The 19886-nt window shown below is 43.1% G+C and overlaps 1 protein-coding gene across 2 annotated transcripts in view; it reads left to right on the plus strand.

The window, feature by feature from the left end:
• Window positions 1-3083: 3083 nt before the first annotated feature.
• Window positions 3084-19886, plus strand: part of rabgap1l (RAB GTPase activating protein 1-like) — a 141744-nt gene continuing 124941 nt past the window's right edge. For both annotated transcript variants that reach the window (XM_084162974.1, XM_084162975.1), the window contains exons 1-3: window positions 3084-3146; window positions 3405-3507; window positions 6327-6493. In XM_084162974.1, coding sequence (XP_084019100.1) covers window positions 3090-3146; window positions 3405-3507; window positions 6327-6493 — 327 coding nt within the window. In that variant the 5' untranslated portion in view covers window positions 3084-3089. The remainder of the gene's footprint in view (window positions 3147-3404; window positions 3508-6326; window positions 6494-19886) is intronic.

Here is a 19886-nt window from a genome sequence, read left to right on the forward strand (position 1 = left end):
AAAAGCTTATTTCTCTGAATTGTTGTGTACAAATTTGTTTACATCCCTTTTAGTGAGCATTTCTACTTTGCCAAGATAATCCATCCACCTGATGTGTGGCATATCAAGAAGCTGATTTAAACAGCATTATCATTACACAGGTGCACCTTGTGCTAGGGACAATAAAAGGCCTCTCTAAAATGTGCAGTTTTGTCACATAACACAATGCCACAAATGTCTGATGTTTTGAGGGAGTGTGCAATTGGCATGCTGACTGCAGGAATGTCCACCAGAGCTGTTGCCAGAGAATGTTATGTTCATTTCTCTGCCATAAGCCGCTTCCAACGTTGTTTTAGAGAATTTGGCAGCACGTCCAACCGGCCTCACAACCGCAGACCACGTGTATGGCGTTGTGTGGGCGAGCGGTTGGCTGATGTAATCGTTGTGAACAGAGTGCCCCATGGTGGTGGTGGTGGGGTTATGGTATGGGCAGGCATTAGCTATGGACAACGAATACAATTTGTTTTTTAGAATGCAATTTCAATACACCGAAATGCTGTGACTAGATCTTGAGGCACATATTTTTTATAAATATTGTCTGTGACCAACAGATGCATATCTGTGTTCCCAGTCATGTGAAATCCATAGATTAGGGCCTAATGAATTGATTTCAATTGACTGATTTCCTCATATGAACTGTAACTCTGTAAAATCTTTGAAATTGTTGCATGTTGCGTTTTATATTTTAGTTCAGTATACATATAAGTAAGGATAAAGTTACTAAGTAAAATGATAGACAATAATCAGTAACAGCAGTGCATGTGATGAGTCAAAGGAGTTAGTGCAAAAAGGATCAATGCAGATTAAAAGTTAACCAATAGTTACTGACTAACTATTTAGCAGTCTTATGGCTTGGGGGTAGAAGCTGTTCAGGGTCCTGTTGGTTCCAGACTTGGTGCATCGGTATGGCTTGCCATGCGGTAGCCGAGAGAACAGTCTATGACTTGGGTGGCAGGAGTCTTTGACAATTTTTAGGGCCTTCCTCTGACACTGCCTGGTATAGAGGTCCTGGATGGCAGTGATGGACTGGGCTGCATGCACTACCCTGTGTAGCGCCTTGCGGTCGGATGCCAAGCCAATGCCATACCAAGCGGTGATGCAGCCAGTAAAGATGCTCTCAATGGTGCAGCTGTAGAACCTTTTGAGGATCTGAGGGCCCATGACAAATCTTTTTGGTGTTGTCGTGCCCTCTTCACAACTGTGTTGGTGTGTATGGACCATGATAATTCCTTAGTGATATGGACACAGAGTAACTTGAAGCTCTCGACCTGCTCCACTATGGCCCCGTGGCTGGGGGCGTGCTCAGCCCTCTTTTTCCTGTAGTCCACGTTCAGCTCCTTTGTCTTGCTGACGTTGAGGGAGAGGTTCCTGTCCTGGCACCACACGGCCAGGTCTCTGACGACCTCGTAAACATACTGATGGTGTTGGAGTCGTGCACGGCCACGCAGTCGTGGGTGAACAGGGAGTACAGGAGGGGACTAAGCACGCACCTTTGAGGGGCCCCCCCTGTTGAGGGTCAGCGTGGCAGATGGTGTCATTGCCTACCCTCACCACCTGGGGGCGCCCGTCAGGAAGTCCAGGATCCAGTTGAAGAGGGAGGTGTTCAATCCCTGGGTCCTTAGCTTAGTGATGAGTTTGGAGGGCACTATGGTGTTGAACGCTGAGCTGTAGTCAATGAACAGCATTTTTTTTATTTGTCATTTAGCAGACACTCTTATCCAGAGTGACTTACAGTGTTGAATGCATACATTTTCCATACTGGTTCCCCGTGGGAATCGAACCCACAAGCGCCATGCTCTACCAACTGAGCCACACAGGACCCAAACATTTTGCGAAGCCCATCAAGTCCCTGATTGGTGAACCACTGATCCATTCACAGCTCTTTATGTCTATGGCAAGGTTAGGGATACTCACACACAGTGCTGATAACATACAGTGTTTTCAAACTACATATTTGACACGTTTACATTGTGCATTTTCATAGTAATTATTATTCAACTTGTCCTCACCTGGGTTTTGAACTCACAACCTCTTGGTTCATGGCATTCAGATCTTCCTGCTACGCCACCATGTCTGTGTTCTCACGTAGGTGTTCCTTTTGTTCAAGTGGGAAAGGGCAGTGTGGAGTGCAATAGAGATTGCATCATCTGTGGATCTGTTGGGGCATTATGCAAATTGGTGTGGGTCCAGGGTGTCCGGGATGATGGCGTTGATGTGAGCCATGACCAGCCTTTTAAAGCATTTAATGGCTACATATGTGAGTGCTACGGGACGATAGTCATTTAGACAGGTTACTTATGGCATTCTTGGACACAGGGACTATGGTGGTCTGTTTGAAACATGTAGGTTTTAGACTGGGTAAGGGATGAAAATGTCAGTGAAGACACTTGCCAGGTGGTCAACACATGCTCTGAGTACGCGTCCTGGTAATCCGTCTGGCCCTGCAGCCTTGTGAATAATAGTAGCTTGCACGAGTATATCATGCCTTCTTATTACATCAGTAAGGTCATGTTTATGAAAGGTCAACCTTACGAAGGAGGGAGGGGTGAAATCAAAGCTCTTCAGATGAGTATCTTTATTCTATGGAAGCATAATAAATGGTTTATATTATGAAGTAGTGATTCTCACTGCAACCACTTGATGGCACACCTATCATAAGAAACAGGCACATAGTGGTCTCTGTTTCCAAGTGATATTACCACTGCTTTGCTGTAGTTCAATTTGGATTCTTTGAATTTATAAATAGAGCCATGCATATTCACCCAAACGAGCATTCGACTAGAGTACAGGATTCAGAATTGGGTCACTGTGTAACAAAATGTACCTGTAGCTTTGCTAATGCCATACTGATGGAGAAACGTTGAATTAACATTTTGATTATTATATTTTACAGCCACTGAGTCTCTCAGGAAATACCATTTTTCTTTATAATGAAACCAAATGCTGCCGAAACCCAAACTTTGGGTTTTATGAAATGATGAAAGGTGAGTTGCAGTGCCCCCTTTATCCATTGGCCCTGACCTGTGTTCCTGTCCCTCAGGTGTTTTGGGATGTTGCTGAGCCCAGGGCAGAAGGTTCGGAACAGTGACATGCATCTTCTAGACATGGTGAGCAGCAATCTGTGTGGTTTCCTTTATTCACATAACCAGGTTATAGAACAGCACTCAATTTCTATGTACTGAATTGAACTATCGCTATGAGACGTCATTGTGTCTTTTGTTGACTTTAGTGTACTCTTTATTGGACAGGTTGAACAGAGTTGAATTGAAAATCGATTCTTTGGCTTTTGATTGGAATGGCTTTGGTCTTTGAGGCCTGTTGACCATGATTGTATATAATTTCTCAATATTTGTGCCTATGTGAAGGAGTCCATGGGGAAGAGCTTGGATGGAAAGTCATATGTGATCACGGGTACATGGAACCCCAACATGGCTGCCTTCCAAGTGCTGAATGAAGACACACCTAAAGGTGAGAATCATCCCCCAATCCCTCAACCCTGTCACCAGCCTATTTTACTTACGCATGGTATTGTCAACCAGCCTGACACATTAGCATACTGAAGCATGTCATTGTCAACCAGCCTAGCATACTGAAGCATGTCATTGTCAATCAGCCTAACACACCAGCGTACTGAAGATTGTCATTGCCAACCAGCCTAGCTGTCACATTCGTAGCTGGCCAGACAGATTCATATGATTTTATGACTTCATCAATTCTAATGGACCTCTGCCTAATAAGCAGAAAACAACACAAATGAAAGCTCCTATACTATTATATTGTTTATCTTACGATTTTCATCTGAGGAGATGGATAGCTGAGATGGCAAATTAAAGTTTCATTTATGATAATGACAGGGGAAGGCACTTATTTGCTTCTTTTTATGCCAGGCACTGTTTTCTCCACAGTAGAACAATAATGAGTCGTTAGGATGTCCCCGGGACGTCACAAAACGGTCGCCTGAAGTCGTCAGGACGTTGTAATGGTCCCCTGGAGGTTTTGTGTAGTTCCCGTCGCTTGATGGTCCCAAGAGAACGTTCTCTTGGGGTCCTTTGTGTAGTTCCCTGTAAGTTCCCAGGACATCACTGAGGACCATGTCAGGACCTTTTTAGGACGTTTTCAGGACCATCATGCCACGTCGTAAGGACTAGTAAAATGAAAGTCCTGAGATCGTCCTAAAAAGGTCCTGACATGGTTCTCAGTGACGTCCTGGGAACGTACATGGAACTAGACAAGGGTCCCCCAGAGAACGTTCCCTTGGGACTAACACTCGACTTTCTTAGAACCTTCTGATAACGTTGCGCCGAAACCCTTAAGGGACCTAATGGGAACGTCACAGAATGTCCTCAGGATGTCCCATGTTTGCTGGGGAAAGCCTATTAGAATAGCAATATTGTTGTTGTGCTCTATCTAGGATGGGTTTAGAGCGCTAGCAGCGTTCAACCTCAGTGGTTATCAGGGTCAGAGACTGAGGAAAGGGGATGTGGTAGACTTTACTGGTGCTGAGCTTTTCATTTGTGCTAATTGTAGCTAATGGTCCTGTCCAGGTGGTTCCAGACTTGACCTATATAGCTAGCACCTTTTTAAAAATGATTTATTTTGGCACTCAACCAACACTGGACATTATTTTAAAGGCATTTCAAGTGAAATGATGTAGTTGCCTAAAATTGTGGTAACATTTCTTACTTTGAACAGTCACAAAATAGTCACTGCCTCTAACATTTGATACCACCAATTCCCTACGAGGGCCTGCAAAATAAATAATATATGTCCCAAACCAAATAGGCTGTCTGAAAACGTGGGTGGTTTGGACACCTTTTCATATATCGGGTCCCAGTGTAATGCAATGTAAGATGCTGCCGAGCGGTGCAAGTGCAAGACCTCAACTCAATGAACTCATTATATCAAACAAATTAGCAGCGCTGCTGAGTTGCTGACTCGGAAGTCAGGAGAGTTTGACTTAAACCTATATGGCAGCTTGTCAAAGCAACCCAGCTCAGGGGAGTTAGGTAGTGTAAAGCCACACTTCCTCCACAAAGAAAACAGACCATTCGTGTGAATGATTCCACTCTAGGAGAAAAGGAAGTAGGTAATTACGATAACTGGCTTGCAGAACATGTATGTAAACATTGGATAATAATGTGTTTCTGTATAAATAATAAACCAGAGCCAGAACATTTAGGAATTATCCATATAGATTTTAACTGATTTACTGTAGCTAATGGTTTTTGAAATATGAAGCTATATGCACTGGAAGATTTCCCACAAAACATGAACATAATTTTTTTGTTATACAAAACAGCCTTCTACCATAGACGCAAGGCCATAAACCACACAGCTTACTTCATGTCAAAACTGGGAGAGACTAGACTTCTAAAAACAATGGCCTTAGCAGTCTCAACTAAACAAATCCTTCTTTGTTGTCAGCGATTCGGCACGCAGGAAAAGGTATTCCTGTGGTATCTGAAGCTTGAAGGGATGCCGTTTCCTAAAACATATTTCTAAACCAACATTTTATGCTTGACTTTTATCGTAATTGGAATCTATATTTAGGCCATTCTTTACAAGGCAGTGTTGAAAACTTTTTTTTTTCTGGTTAATTACAATAATAAAACCTTCTCACTGTGAAATGGGTTATTTTTCCCTCTGTTTCATAGCTCGGCGATTGCTATCTGTTGTTGTTTATTTTTCTCACAATTGTTTTTTGAACGAAAACAATGGGATGTGGCAAGATCTGTTTTCCCAGACGTCACTTTTTCACTTGGATGAAGCTGGGGACACTAGAGGATAGCTTAGATTTACGCTGCACTACATACATATCACACACAGCTTGTCTCATGCTGTGATTTGGAATGCAGTTTCCTTAGATTCTAAATAATTAATAGATATTTAAAGATACTGAGTTTCTTGTTTGTAGTAATAGGATTCTAGTTTTTAAATGGGTCCATAGTCTCTTTCTCTGGGAATGGTGAGGTCAGAGAATAGGTGTGCTGCTGTCACTAGTTTGACAGTTGGTGGCAGTTGTGGGATCCAAGCCCTCTGAGGAAAACACGTTTGGTCTACCTAATAAAAACAGCAGGCAATATATTTTCTCTGTGTTCTATAAACATACAATTTAAAGCAAGTTAATAGCCTACCATTTCACTATATCCACTTAGTGTGTCAACCCGCAACGCCCACTTTTAATCCAGGCAGGTACAGATGCAGTATACATTCTGAAACTGATGTTGGCACTACAAACACGCCCTCCAGTGTGTGACCTTGTCCTCTCTGTGGTGGTCTCTCTCCAGATAAGCAGGTGTACATGACCGTTGCGGTGGACCTGGTGGTGTCTGAGGTGGTGGAGCCGGTGCGCTTCCTGCTGGAGACCCTGGTGCGCGTCTACCCGGCCAATGAACGGTTCTGGTACTTCAGCCGCAAGGCCTTTAGCGAGACCTTCTACCTGAAACTCAAACAGGTAAATAAATGGTCAGTTAATAAATATCCCAAATATCCCAACCTTTACCTCATCACACACGTAATAAATATCCCAACCTTTAACTCATCACACACGTAATAAATATCCCAACCTTTACCTCATCACACATGTAATACATATCCCAACCTTTACCTCATCACACACGTAATACATACAGTGGGGAGAACAAGTATTTGATACACTGCCGATTTTGCAGGTTTTCCTACTTACAAAGCATGTAGAGGTCTGTCATTTTTATCATAGGTACACTTCAACTGTGAGAGATGGAATCTAAAACAAAAATCCAGAAAATCACATTGGATGATTTAAAAAAAAATAATTTGCATTTTATTGCATGACATAAGTATTTGATCACCTACCAACCAGTAAGAATTCCGGCTCTCACAGACCTGTTAGTTTTTCTTTAAGAAGCCCTCCTGTTCTCCACTCATTACCTGTATTAACTGCACCTGTTTGAACTCGTTACCTGTATAAAAGACACCTGTCCACACACTCAATCAAACAGACTCCAACCTCTCCACAATGGCCAAGACAAGAGAGCTGTGTAAGGACATCAGGGATAAAATTGTAGACCTGCACAATGCTGGGATGGGTTACAGGACAATGGGCAAGCAGCTTGGTGAGAAGGCAACAACTGTTGGGGCAATTATTAGAAAATGGAAGAAGTTCACGATGACGGTCAATCACCCTCGGTCTGGGGCTCCATGCAAGATCTCACCTCGTGGGGCATCAATGATCATGAGGAAGGTGAGGGATCAGCCCAGAACTACACGGCAGGACCTGGTCAATGACCTGAAGAGAGCTGGGACCACAGTCTCAAAGAAAACCATTAGTAACATGCTACGCCGTCATGGATAAAAATCCTGCAGCGCACGCAAGTCCCCCTGCTCAAGCCAGCGCATGTCCAGGCCCGTCTGAAGTTTGCCAATGACCATCTGGATGATCCAGAGGAGGAATGGGAGAAGGTCATGTGGTCTGATTAGACCAAAAAGCTCTATTTTTGTCTCAACTCCACTCGCCGTGTTTGGAGGAAGAAGAAGGATGAGTACAACCCCAAGAACACCATCCCAACCGTGAAGCATGGAGGTGGAAACATCATTCTTTGGGGATGCTTTTCTGCAAAGGGGACAGGACGACTGCACCCTATTGAGGGGAGGATGGATGGGGCCATGTATCGCGAGATGTTGGCCAACAACCTCCTTCCCTCAGTAAGAGCATTGAAGATGGGTCGTGGCTGGGTCTTCCAGCATGACAACGACCCGAAACACACAGCCAGGGCAACTAAGGAGTGGCTCCGTAAGAAGCATCTCAAGGTCCTGGAGTGGCCTAGCCAGTCTCCAGACCTGAACCCAATAGAACATCTTTGGAGGGAGCTGAAAGTCCGTATTGCCCAGCGACAGCCCCGAAACCTGAAGGATCTGGAGAAGGTCTGTATGGAGGAGTGGGCCAAAATACCTGCTGCAGTGTGTGCAAACCTTGTCAAGACCTACAGGAAACGTATGATCTCTGTAATTGCAAACAAAGGTTTCTGTACCAAATATTAAGTTCTGCTTTTCTGATGTATCAAATACTTATGTCATGCAATAAAATGCAAATTAATTACTTAAAAATCATACAATGTGATTTTCTGGATTTTTGTTTTAGATTGCGTCTCTCACAGTTGAAGTGTACCTATGATAAAAATGACAGACCTCTACATGCTTTGTAAGTAGGAAAACCTGCAAAATCGGCAGTGTATCAAATACTTGTTCTCCCCACTGTATCCCAACCTTTACCTCATCACACACGTAATACATATCCCAACCTTTACCTCATCACACACGTAATAAATATCCCAACCTTTATCTCATCACACACGTAATAAATATCTCAACCTTTACCTCATCAGGACAATACAAAAGGGGATTTTGGTTCTTTATAGGAAGGATGTTGTATGTTCTGCTTACTAGCCCTTAGGGATTTGGACTCAAAAGATTAAAGCAATAGGACGCTTACTTACAACCAAAGTGGAGGTATCTGTCCTATTGTTTTTTTCTGTGTAGTCCTCTATGTTAAGTGAGCATTAGGTGACCCTGGGAAGACACAGGAAACAAAGCCACTTAGAAGTACTCCCCTCTTCATTATCTAATCAGATAGCTACACTACAACCGAGCCTGTCTGTGTACACACACAACCAGGCCTGGAATTTCATGACTTTAGGGGCATGGCCATTTGGCCTTCAAGAGGTGCCCAATCTGCCAGGGCACCAAGGCCATTAACCAAAATAGGCAATTACATTGATTTGAAAACTGGAAAACAGTAGCTATTCTGTTAAGAAAAACAAAAGTGTATGTAAATGTACATGAATAATTAGCCTAAATGTCGAATTGTAGGTGATGGCCTATGCGTATTGTCGACAGTCTGTCATGTCCAGACCTATGCTGACATGAGGTGCCTGAAAATGTAGGCAAACTTTAATGAGAGTTTTAATTTTATATACAGTTGAAGTTGGAAGTTTACATAATGACAGGTTTGAGTCATTAAAACTTGTTTTTCAACCAGTCCACAAATTTCTTGTTAACAAACTATAGTTTTGGCAAGTCGGTTAGGACTTCTACTTTGTGCATGACACAAGTAATTTTTCCAACAATTGTTTACAGACAGATTATTTCACTTATAATTCACTGTATCACAATTCCAGTGGGGCAGAAGATTACATACACTAAGTTGACTGTGCCTTTAAACAGCTTGGAAAATTCCAGAAAATGATGTCATGGCTTTAGAAGCTTCTGATAGGCTAATTGACATCATTTGAGTCCCCTGTAGCTCAGTTGGTAGAGCATGGCGTTTGCAACGCCAGGGTTGTGGGTTTGTTTCCCACGGGGGGCCAGTATGAAAAAAATGTATTCACTCACTAACTGTAAGTCGCTCTGGATAAGAGTGTCTGCTAAATGACTAAAATGTAAATTGGAGGTGTACCTGTGGATGTATTTCAAGGCCTACCTTCAAACTCAGTGCATCTTTGCTTGACATCATAGGAAAATCAAAAGAAATCAGCCAAGACCTCAGAATAAAAATTGTAGACCTCCACAAGTCTGGTTCATCCTTGGGAGCAATTTCCAAAACGCCTGAAGGTACCACGTTCATCTGTACAAACAATAGTACGCAGGTATAAACACCATGGGACCACGCAGCCGTCATACCACTCAGGAAGGAGACGTGTTCTGTCTCCTAGAGATGAACGTACTTTGGTGCGAAAAGTGCAAATCAATGCCAGAACAACAGCAAAGGACCTTGTGAAGATGCTGGAGGAAATGGGTACAAAAGTATCTACAGTGGGGAAAAAAAGTATTTAGTCAGCCACCAATTGTGCAAGTTCTCCCACTTAAAAAGATGAGAGAGGCCTGTAATTTTCATCATAGGTACAAGTCAACTATGACAGACAAAATGAGAAAATAAATCCAGAAAATCACATTGTAGGATTATTAATGAATTTATTTGCAAATTATGGTGGAAAATAGGTATTTGGTCAATAACAAAAGTTTCTCAATACTTTGTTATATACCCTTTGTTGGCAATGACACAGGTCAAATGTTTTCTGTAAGTCTTCACAAGGTTTTCACACACTGTTGCTGGTATTTTGGCCCATTCCTCCATGCAGATGTCCTCTAGAGCAGTGATGTTTTGGGGCTGTCGCTGGGCAACACAGACTTTCAACTCCCTCCAAAGATTTTCTATGGGGTTGAGATCTGGAGACTGGCTAGGCCACTCCAGGGCCTTGAAATGCTTCTTACGAAGCCACTCCTTCGTTGCCCGGGCGGTGTGTTTGGGATCATTGTCATGCTGAAAGACCCAGCCACGTTTCATCTTCAATGCCCTTGCTGATGGAAGGAGGTTTTCACTCAAAATCTCACGATACATGGCCCCATTCATTCTTTCCTTTACACGGATCAGTCGTCCTGGTCCCTTTGCAGAAAAACAGCCCCAAAGCATGATGTTTCCACCCCCATGCTTCACAGTAGGTATGGTGTTCTTTGGATGCAACTCAGCATTCTTTGTCCTCCAAACACGACGAGTTGAGTTTTTACCAACAAGTTATATTTTGGTTTAATCTGACCATATGACATTCTCCCAATCCTCTTCTGGATCATCCAAATGCACTCTAGCAAACTTCAGACGGGCCTGGACATGTACTGGCTTAAGCAGGGGGACACGTCTGGCACTGCAGGATTTGAGTCCCTGGCGGCGTAGTGTGTTACTGATGGTAGGCTTTGTTACTTTGGTCCCAGCTCTCTGCAGGTCATTCACTAGGTCCCCCCGTGTGGTTCTGGGATTTTTGCTCACCGTTCTTGTGATCATTTTGACCCCATGGGGTGAGATCTTGCGTGGAGCCCCAGATCGAGGGAGATTATCAGTGGTCTTGTATGTCTTCCATTTCCTAATAATTGCTCCCACAGTTGATTTCTTCAAACCAAGCTGCTTACCTATTGCAGATTCAGTCTTCCCAGCCTGGTGCAGGTCTACAATTTTGTTTCTGGTGTCCTTTGACAGCTCTTTGGTCTTGGCCATAGTGGAATTTGGAGTGTGACTGTTTGAGGTTGTGGACAGGTGTCTTTTATACTGATAACAAGTTCAAACAGGTGCCATTAATACAGGTAACGAGTGGAGGACAGAGGAGCCTATTAAAGAAGTTACAGGTCTGTGTGAGCCAGAAATCTTGCTTGTTTGTAGGTGACCAAATACTTATTTTCCACCATAATTTGCAAATAAATTCATAAAAAATCCTACAATGTGATTTTCTGGATTTTTTTCCCTCAATTTGACTGTCATAGTTGACGTGTACATATGATGAAAATTACAGGCCTCTCATCTTTTTAAGTGGGAGAACCTGCACAATTGGTGAAATACTTTTTTCCCCCACTGTATATCCACAGTAAAACGAGTCCTATATCGTCAAAACCTGAAAGGCCGCTCAGCAAGGAAGAAGCCACTGCTCCAAAACCGCCATAAAAAAGCCAGACTACGGTTTGCAACTGCACATGGGGACAAAGATCGTACTTTTTGAAGAAATGTCCTCTGGTCTGATGAAACAAAAATAGAACTGTTAGCCCATAATGACCATTGTTATGTTTGGAGGAAAAAGGGGAACGCTTGCAAGCCGAAGAACACCATCCCAACCGTGAAGCACGGGGGTGGCAGCATCATGCTGTGGGGGTGCTTTGCTGCAGGAGGGACTGGTGCACTTCACAAAATAGATGGCATCATGAGGAAGGAAAATTATGTGGATATATTGAAGAAACATCTCAAGACATCAGTCAGGAAGTTAAAGCTTGGTCGCAAATGGGTCTTCCAAATGGACAATGTCCCCAAGCATACTTCCAAAGTTGTGGCAAAATGGCTTAAGGACAACAAAGTCAAGGTATTGGAGTGGCCATCACAAAGCCCTGACCTCAATCCTATAGAAAATCTGTGGGCAGAACTGAAAAAGCGTGTGTGAGCAAGGAGGCCTACAAACCTGACTCAGTTACACCATCTCTGTCAGGAGGAATGGGCCAAAATTCACCCAACTTATTGTGGGAAGCTTGTGGAAGGCTACCCGTAACGTTTGACCCAAGTTTAACAATTTAAAGGCAATGCTACCAAATAGTAATTGAGTGTATGTAAACTTCTGACCCATTGGGAATGTGATGAAAGAAATAAAAGCTGAAATAAATCATTCTCTCTACTATTATTCTGACATTTCACATTCTTAAAATAAAGTTGTGATCCTAAGTGATCTAAGACAGTGAATTTTTACTAGGATTAAATGTCAGGAATTGTGAAAAACTGGGTGTAAATGTATTTGGCTAAGGTGTATGTAAACTTCCGACTTCAACTGTGTGTATATACAGTGGGGAGAACAAGTATTTGATACACTGCCGATTTTGCAGGTTTTCCTACTTACAAAGCATGTAGAGGTCTGTCATTTTTATCATAGGTACACTTCAACTGTGAGAGACGCAATCTAAAACAAAAATCCAGAAAATCACACTGTATGATTTTTAAGTAATTAATTTGCATTTTATTGCATGACATAAGTATTTGATACATCAGAAAAGCAGAACTTAATATTTGGTACAGAAACCTTTGTCTGCAATTACAGAGATTATACGTTTCCTGTAGGTCTTGACCAGGTTTGCACACACTGCAGCAGGGATTTTGGCCCACTCCTCCATACAGACCTTCTCCAGATCCTTCAGGTTTCGGGGCTGTCGCTGGGCAATACGGACTTTCAGCTCCCTCCAAAAATGTTCTATTGGGTTCAGGTCTGGAGACTGGCTAGGCCACTCCAGGACCTTGAGATTCTTCTTACGGAGCCACTCCTTAGTTGCCCTGGCTGTGTGTTTCGGGTCGTTGTCATGCTGGAAGACCCAGCCACGACTCATCTTCAATGCTCTTACTGAGGGAAGGAGGTTGTTGGCCAAGATCTCGCGATACACGGCCCCATCCATCCTCCCCTCAATATGGTGCAGTCGTCCTGTCCCCTTTGCAGAAAAGCATCCCCAAAGAATGATGTTTCCACCTCCATGCTTCACGGTTGGGATGGTGTTCTTGGGGTTGTACTCATCCTTCTTCTTCCTCCAAATACGGCGAGTGGAGTTTAGACCAAAAAGCTCTATTTTTGTCTCATCAGACCACATGACCTTCTCCCATTCCTCCTCTGGATCATCCAGATGGTCATTGGCAAACTTCAGACGGGCCTGGACATGCGCTGGCTTGAGCAGGGGGACCTTGCGTGCGCTGCAGGATTTTAATCCATGACGGCGTAGTGTGTTACTAATGTTTTTCTTTGAGACTGTGGTCCCAGCTCTCTTCAGGTCATTGACCAGGTCCTGCCGTGTAGTTCTGGGCTGATCCCTCACCTTCCTCATGATCATTGATGCCCCACGAGGTGAGATCTTGCATGGAGCCCCAGACTGAGGATGATTGACCGTCATCTTGAACTTCTTCAAACTTTCTAATAATTGCGCCAACAGTTGTTGCCTTCTCTTCAAGCTGCTTGCCTATTGTCCTGTAGCCCATCCCAGCCTTGTGCAGGGCTACAATTTTATCCCTGATGTCCTTACACAGCTCTCTGGTCTTGGCCATTGTGGAGAGGTTGGAGTCTGTTTGAGTGTGTGGACAGGTGTCTTTTATACAGGTAACGAGTTCAAACAGGTGCAGTTAATACAGGTAATGAGTGGAGAACAGGAGGGCTTCTTAAAGAAAATCTAACAGGTCTCTGAGAGCCGGAATTCTTACTGGTTGGTAGGTGATCAAATACTTATATCATGCAATAAAATGCAAATTAATTACTTAAAAATCATACAGTGTGATTTTCTGGATTTTTGTTTTAGATTCCGTCTCTCACAGTTAAAGTGTACCTATGATAAAAATTACAGACCTCTACATGCTTTGTAAGTAGGAAAACCTGCAAAATCGGCAGTGTATCAAATACTTGTTCTCCCCACTGTATATACAGCTGCGGAACAAATTAAGAGACCACTGCAAAATGATCAGTTTCTCTGGCTTTACTATTTATAGGTATGTGTTTGGGTAAAAATAACATTTTTGTTTTATTCTATAAACTACTGACATTTCTCCCAAATTCCAAATAAAAATATTGTCATTTAGAGCATTTATTTGCAGAAAATGACAACTGGTCAAAATAACAAAAAAGATGCAGTGTTGTCAGACCTCGAATAATGCTAAGAAAATAAAGTTCATGTTCAGAAATGAATATTTGGTGGAATAACCCTGATTTTCAATCATAGCTTTCATGCGTCTTGGCATGCTCTCCACCAGTCTTTCACATTGATGTTGGGTGACTTTATGCCACTCCTGGCGCAAAAATTAAAGCAGCTCGGCTTTGTTTGATGGCTTGTGACCATCCATCTTCCTCTTGATCACATTCCAGAAGTTTTCAATGGGGTTCAGGTCTGGAGATTGGGCTGGCCATGACAGGGTCTTGATCTGGTGGTCCTCCATCCACACCTTGATTGACCTGGCTGTGTGGCATGGTGCATTTCCTGCTGGAAAAACCAATCCTCAGAGTTGGGGAACAATGTCAGAGCAAAAGGAAGCAAGTTTTCTTCCAGGACAACCTTGTTCGTGACTTGATTCATGTGTCCTTCACAAAGACAAATCTGACCGATTCCAGCCTTGCTGAAGCACCCCCAGATCATCACCGATCCTCCACCAAATGTCACAGTGGGTGCGAGACACTGTGGCTTGTAGGCCTCTCCAGGTCTTCGTCTAACCATTAGACGACCAGGTGTTGGGCAAAGCTGAAAATTGGACCTTACTCCAGTCCTCTACGGTCCAATCCTTATGGTCTTTTGCAAACCTCAGCCTGGCTCTTCTTTGCTTCTCATTGATGAAGGGCTTTTTTCTAGCTTTGCACGACTTCAGCCCTGCCCCTAGGAGCCTGTTTCGAACCATCCTCGCCGTGCACTTCACCCCAGCTGCCGTTTGCCATTCTTTTTGTAGGTCACTTGATGTCATCCTACGGTTGTTGAGTGACATTCAAATTAGTTGGCGGTCATCCCGGTCAGTAGAGTTGTTTTCGCCCTCTGCCGGGCTGTAGCTTTGTTGTCCCCAATGTCTGCTGCTTGACCTTGTTCTTATGAACCGCCGTCTTTGAAATTTTAAGGATGGAAGCAACCTGACGCTCACTGTATCCCTCTGCCAGTAAAGCCAGAATTGAACCCTTCTTTTCCTCACTCAACACTTTCCTTTTCAACTCTTTTGGCATGGTCAATAGTTATTTTTTGATTAATATTACTTTTGAGGTACTATTAGCACAGTTTTTGCCATCCAGCTGGTCCTTATTGCAAGAGGATAGTGATGACCACAGCAGTGGTTTTTATACTTTTCCTCGTTAAAAAAAGATTTGGTTCATGTGATCACCTAATCAGTACCTAATTCAGTAGAATGAGGTGTGCCTGTGTTGGAATTCAACAGACACTGGAATGGAATGGCTGTCATACATGTAGGTTTAGGAAAAATTTGCAGTGGCCTCTTAATTTTTTTCCACAGCTGTATATATATGTATGTATGTATGTATGTATGTATGTATGTATGTATGTATGTATGTATGTATGTATGTATGTATGTATGTATGTATGTATGTATGTATGTATGTATGTATGTATGTATGTATGTATGTATGTATGTATGTATGTATGTATGTATGTATGTCACTACCAGTCAAAAGTTTGGACACACCTACTCATTCCAGGGTTTTTCTTTATTATTACTATTTTTTACATTGTAGAATAATAGTGAAGACATCAAAACTATGAAATAACACACATGGAATCATGTAGTAACCAAATAAGTGTTAAACAAATCAAAATATATTTTATATTTGAGATTCTTACAATAGCCACCCTTTGGCTTGATGACAGCTTTGCACACTCTTGGCATTCTCTCAACCAGCTTCATGAGGTATTCACCTGGGATGCATTTCAATTAACAGATGTGCCTTAAAAGTTAATTTGTGGAATTTCTTTCCTTTTTAATGCGTTTGAGCCAATCAGTTTTATTGTGACAAGGTAGGGGGGGTATACAGAAGATTGCCCTATTTGGTAGAAGACCAAGTCCATATTATGGCAAGAACAGCTCAAATAAGCAAAGAGAAACGACAGTCCATCATTACTTTAAGACATGAAGGTCAGTCAATACGGAATATTTCAAGAACTTTGAAAGTTTCTTCAATTGCAGTCGCAAAAACCATCAAGCGCTATGATGAAACTGGCTCTCATGAGGACTGCCACAGGAAAGGAAGACCCAGAGTTACCTCTGCTGCAGAGGACAAGTTCATTAGAGTTAACTGCACCTCATATTGCAGCCCAAATAAATGCTTCACAGAGTTCAAGTCACAGACACATCTCAACGTCAACTGTTCAGAGGGGACTCTGTGAATCAGGCCTTCATGGTCGAATTGCTGCAAATAATCCACTACTAAAGGACACCAATGATAAGAAGAGACCTGCTTGGGCCAAGAAACACGAACAATGGACATTAGACTGGTGGAAAGTTGTCCTTTGCTCTGGAGTCCAAATTTGAGATTTTTGGTTCCAACCGCCATGTCTTTGTGAGACGCGTTGTGAGTGAACGCATGTGTAGTTCCCACCGTAAAGCATGGAGGAGGAGGTGTTATGGTGTGGGGGTGCTTTGCTATTGACACTGTCTGTGATTTATTTAGAATTCAAGGCGCACTTAACCAGCATTGCTACTACTGCATTCTGCAGTGATACGCCATCCCATCTGGTTTGGGCTTAGTGGGACTATCATTTGTTTTTCAACAGGACAATGACCCAACACACCTCCAGGCTGTGTAAGGGCTATTTTACCAAGAAGGAGAGTGATGGAGTGCTGCATCAGATGACCTGGCCTCCACAATCCCCTGACCTCAACCCAATTGAGACAGTTTGGGATGAGTCGGACAGCATATGTGGGAACTCCTTCAAGACTGTTGGAAAAGCATTCCAGGTGAAGCTGGTTGAGAGAATGCCAAGAGTGTGCAAAGCTGTCATCAAGGCAAGGGTGGCTATTTGAAGAATCTCAAATATAACATAATTTGATTAGTTTAACACTTTTTTTTTGGATACTACATGATTCCTTATGTGTTATTTCATAGTTTTGGTGTCTTCACTATTATTCTACAATTTATCAAATAGTAAAAATAAAGAAAAACCCTTGAATGAGTAGGTGTGTCCAAACTTTTGACTGGTACTATATACAGTATCTGGTACTATATACAGTATCCCCTCAAAATAACTCAACATACAGCCATTAATGTCTAAACCGCTGGCAACAAAAGTGAGTACACCCCTAAGTGAAAATGTCCAAATTGGGCCCAATTAGCCATTTTCCCTCCCAGGTGTCATGTGACTCGTTAGTGTTACAAGGTCTCAGGTGTGAATGGGGAGCAGGTGTGTTAAATGTGGTGTCATCGCTCTCACACTCCCTCATACTGGTCACTGGAATTTCAACATGGCACCTCATGGCAAAGAACTCTCTGAGGATCTGAAAAAAATAATTGTTGCTCTACATAAAGATGGCCTGGGCTATAAGAAGATTGCCAAGACCCTGAAACTGAGCTGCAGCACGATGGCCAAGACCATACAGCGGTTTAACAGGACAGGTTCCACTCAGAACAGGCCTCGCCATGGTCGAACCAAAGAAGTTGAGTGTACGTGCTCAGCGTCATATCCAGAGGTTGTCTTTGGGAAATAGACGTATGAGTGCTGCCAGCATTGCTGCAGAGGTTGAAGGGGTGGGGGGTCAGCCTGTCAGTGCTCAGACCATATGCCGCACACTGTATCAAATTGGTCTGCATGGCTGTCGTCCCAGAAGGAAGCCTCTTCTAAAGATGATGCACAAGAAAGCCTGCAAACAGTTTGCTGAAGACAAGCAAACTAAGGACATGGATTACTGGAACCATGTCCTGTGGTCTGATGAGACCAAGACAAACTTATTTTGTTCAGATGGTGTCAAGTGTGTGGCGGCAACCAGGTGAGAGTACAAAGACAAGTGTGTCTTGCCTACAGTCAAGCATGGTGGTGGGAGTGTCATGGTCTGGGGCTGCATGAGTGCTGCCGGCACTGGGGAGCTACAGTTCATTGAGGGAACTATGAATGCCAACATATACTGAAGCAGAGCATGATCCCCTCCCTTTGGAGACTGGGCCGCAGGGCAGTATTCCAGCATGATAACGACCCCAAACACACCTCCAAGACGACCACTGCCTTGCTAAAGAAGCTGAGGGTAAAGGTGATGGACTGGCCAAGCATGTCTCCAGACCTAAACCCTATTGAGCATCTGTGGGGCATCCTCAAACGGAAGGTGGAGGTGTGCAAGGTCTCTAACATCCACCAGCTCCGTGATGTCGTCATGGAGGAGTGGAAGAGGACTCCAGTGGCAACCTGTGAAGCTCTGGTGAACTCCATGCCCAAGAGGGTTAAGGCAGTGCTGGAAAATTATGGGGATTTGTTGCCAGCGGTTTAGACATGAATGGCTGTGAGTTGAGTTATTTTGAGGGGACAGCAAATGTACACTGTTATACAAGCTGTACACTCAATACTTTACATTGCAGCAAAGGGTCATTTCTTCAGTGTTGTCACATGAAAAGATATACTCAAATATTTAAGGGGTGTACTCACTTTTGTGAGATACTGTATATATATGCTAAATGGCTGTCATGTTTGACAAATCTAATGTAGGATCATTATTAATATCTAAAGGCTTGATTCTGTCGACATACTTGAGGCACTGTTTGTTCAGATAGGAGAGAAAGGCACTACAATGTTACCAACCTTGCAATCTGAGCGGAGGCAGTCAAGATTTTTAAAGTATTTAACCGTAAAGAAAATTGTTTAAAACCTGGATGTTTTTTGTCATTTTATGAGACATGTCTTACCTTGTTCTGACCATAGGAATGTTAAGGGGATTATTTTATAAACACTTCTTCATAGTCATATGCAATTGAAACAAGTATTTCGCTCATGTTCTCAACTTTCTTTCATTGTCCAGCAGCCAAAGACACAATCCTAGTCACCGATTGCATTTGCAGTGCACTTTTGAGAAGTGTTTTTCCGCTAATTGCATTTTTGAACATTCACGTTTATAGCCTACTGCAGTGTGCGCATTACTGCACTTATAATGTGAAGAAATGGCCTATTAGTTTATAAACGTTTTCAATTAGCGGGAAAACATCGGATAGTAGATTGACATAGTCTAGTGCTTTTGCTGTTCGTTACTCATCTTGTTGGCTGACTAAAAGTAAATGTGGACAGTTCTTACATCTTCAATATGCGAATTCGATAAGGACGAGCGCCGTTGAATCCCCGATGTGTTCGTCTTCACTTGTAGCCGACTTCGGAGCTGCGATGCCTGTAAAAAGGACACGATCACGTGACGGGCATTGGCTAATAAGAATTGAGATATCTGAGAGAGTCGTGAGTGAGAGGTTCTTCGGCGCAAGGCAATTGGCAGCCGGGAGAAGGGAATTATAATTATTATATTCAGCCCAAGGGCACAACGGTCACCTTGGCCGAAATGGCATGGATTTTTTTAGGGGCATTACGGCAACACAAGGGGGCATCGACGGCCATGACTGTCAATGCTGCCTGGAAATTCGAGGCCTGCACTTAACCACACCCAATCCATTTGGGCCGTGCCCCCCCCCCCCCCCTCCGAACTCCTCCAATTAAAATGCATGAGAGCGACGTTGTTCTCGAAGCATTCAATTACCGCATCCAGCACACAAGTGCATCCCCGTCCGGTCCTTCCGCAGGTGTTTATAAAACCAAAACAAGCCCCTAAGTTGGAAACATAAGCCCCTTGCCCCCTTGTTTGAAAGGCAAAT

The sequence above is a fragment of the Coregonus lavaretus genome (assembly GCF_964263955.1).
Source record: "Coregonus lavaretus genome assembly, chromosome: 6".
Lineage (NCBI taxonomy): Eukaryota > Metazoa > Chordata > Actinopteri > Salmoniformes > Salmonidae > Coregonus > Coregonus lavaretus.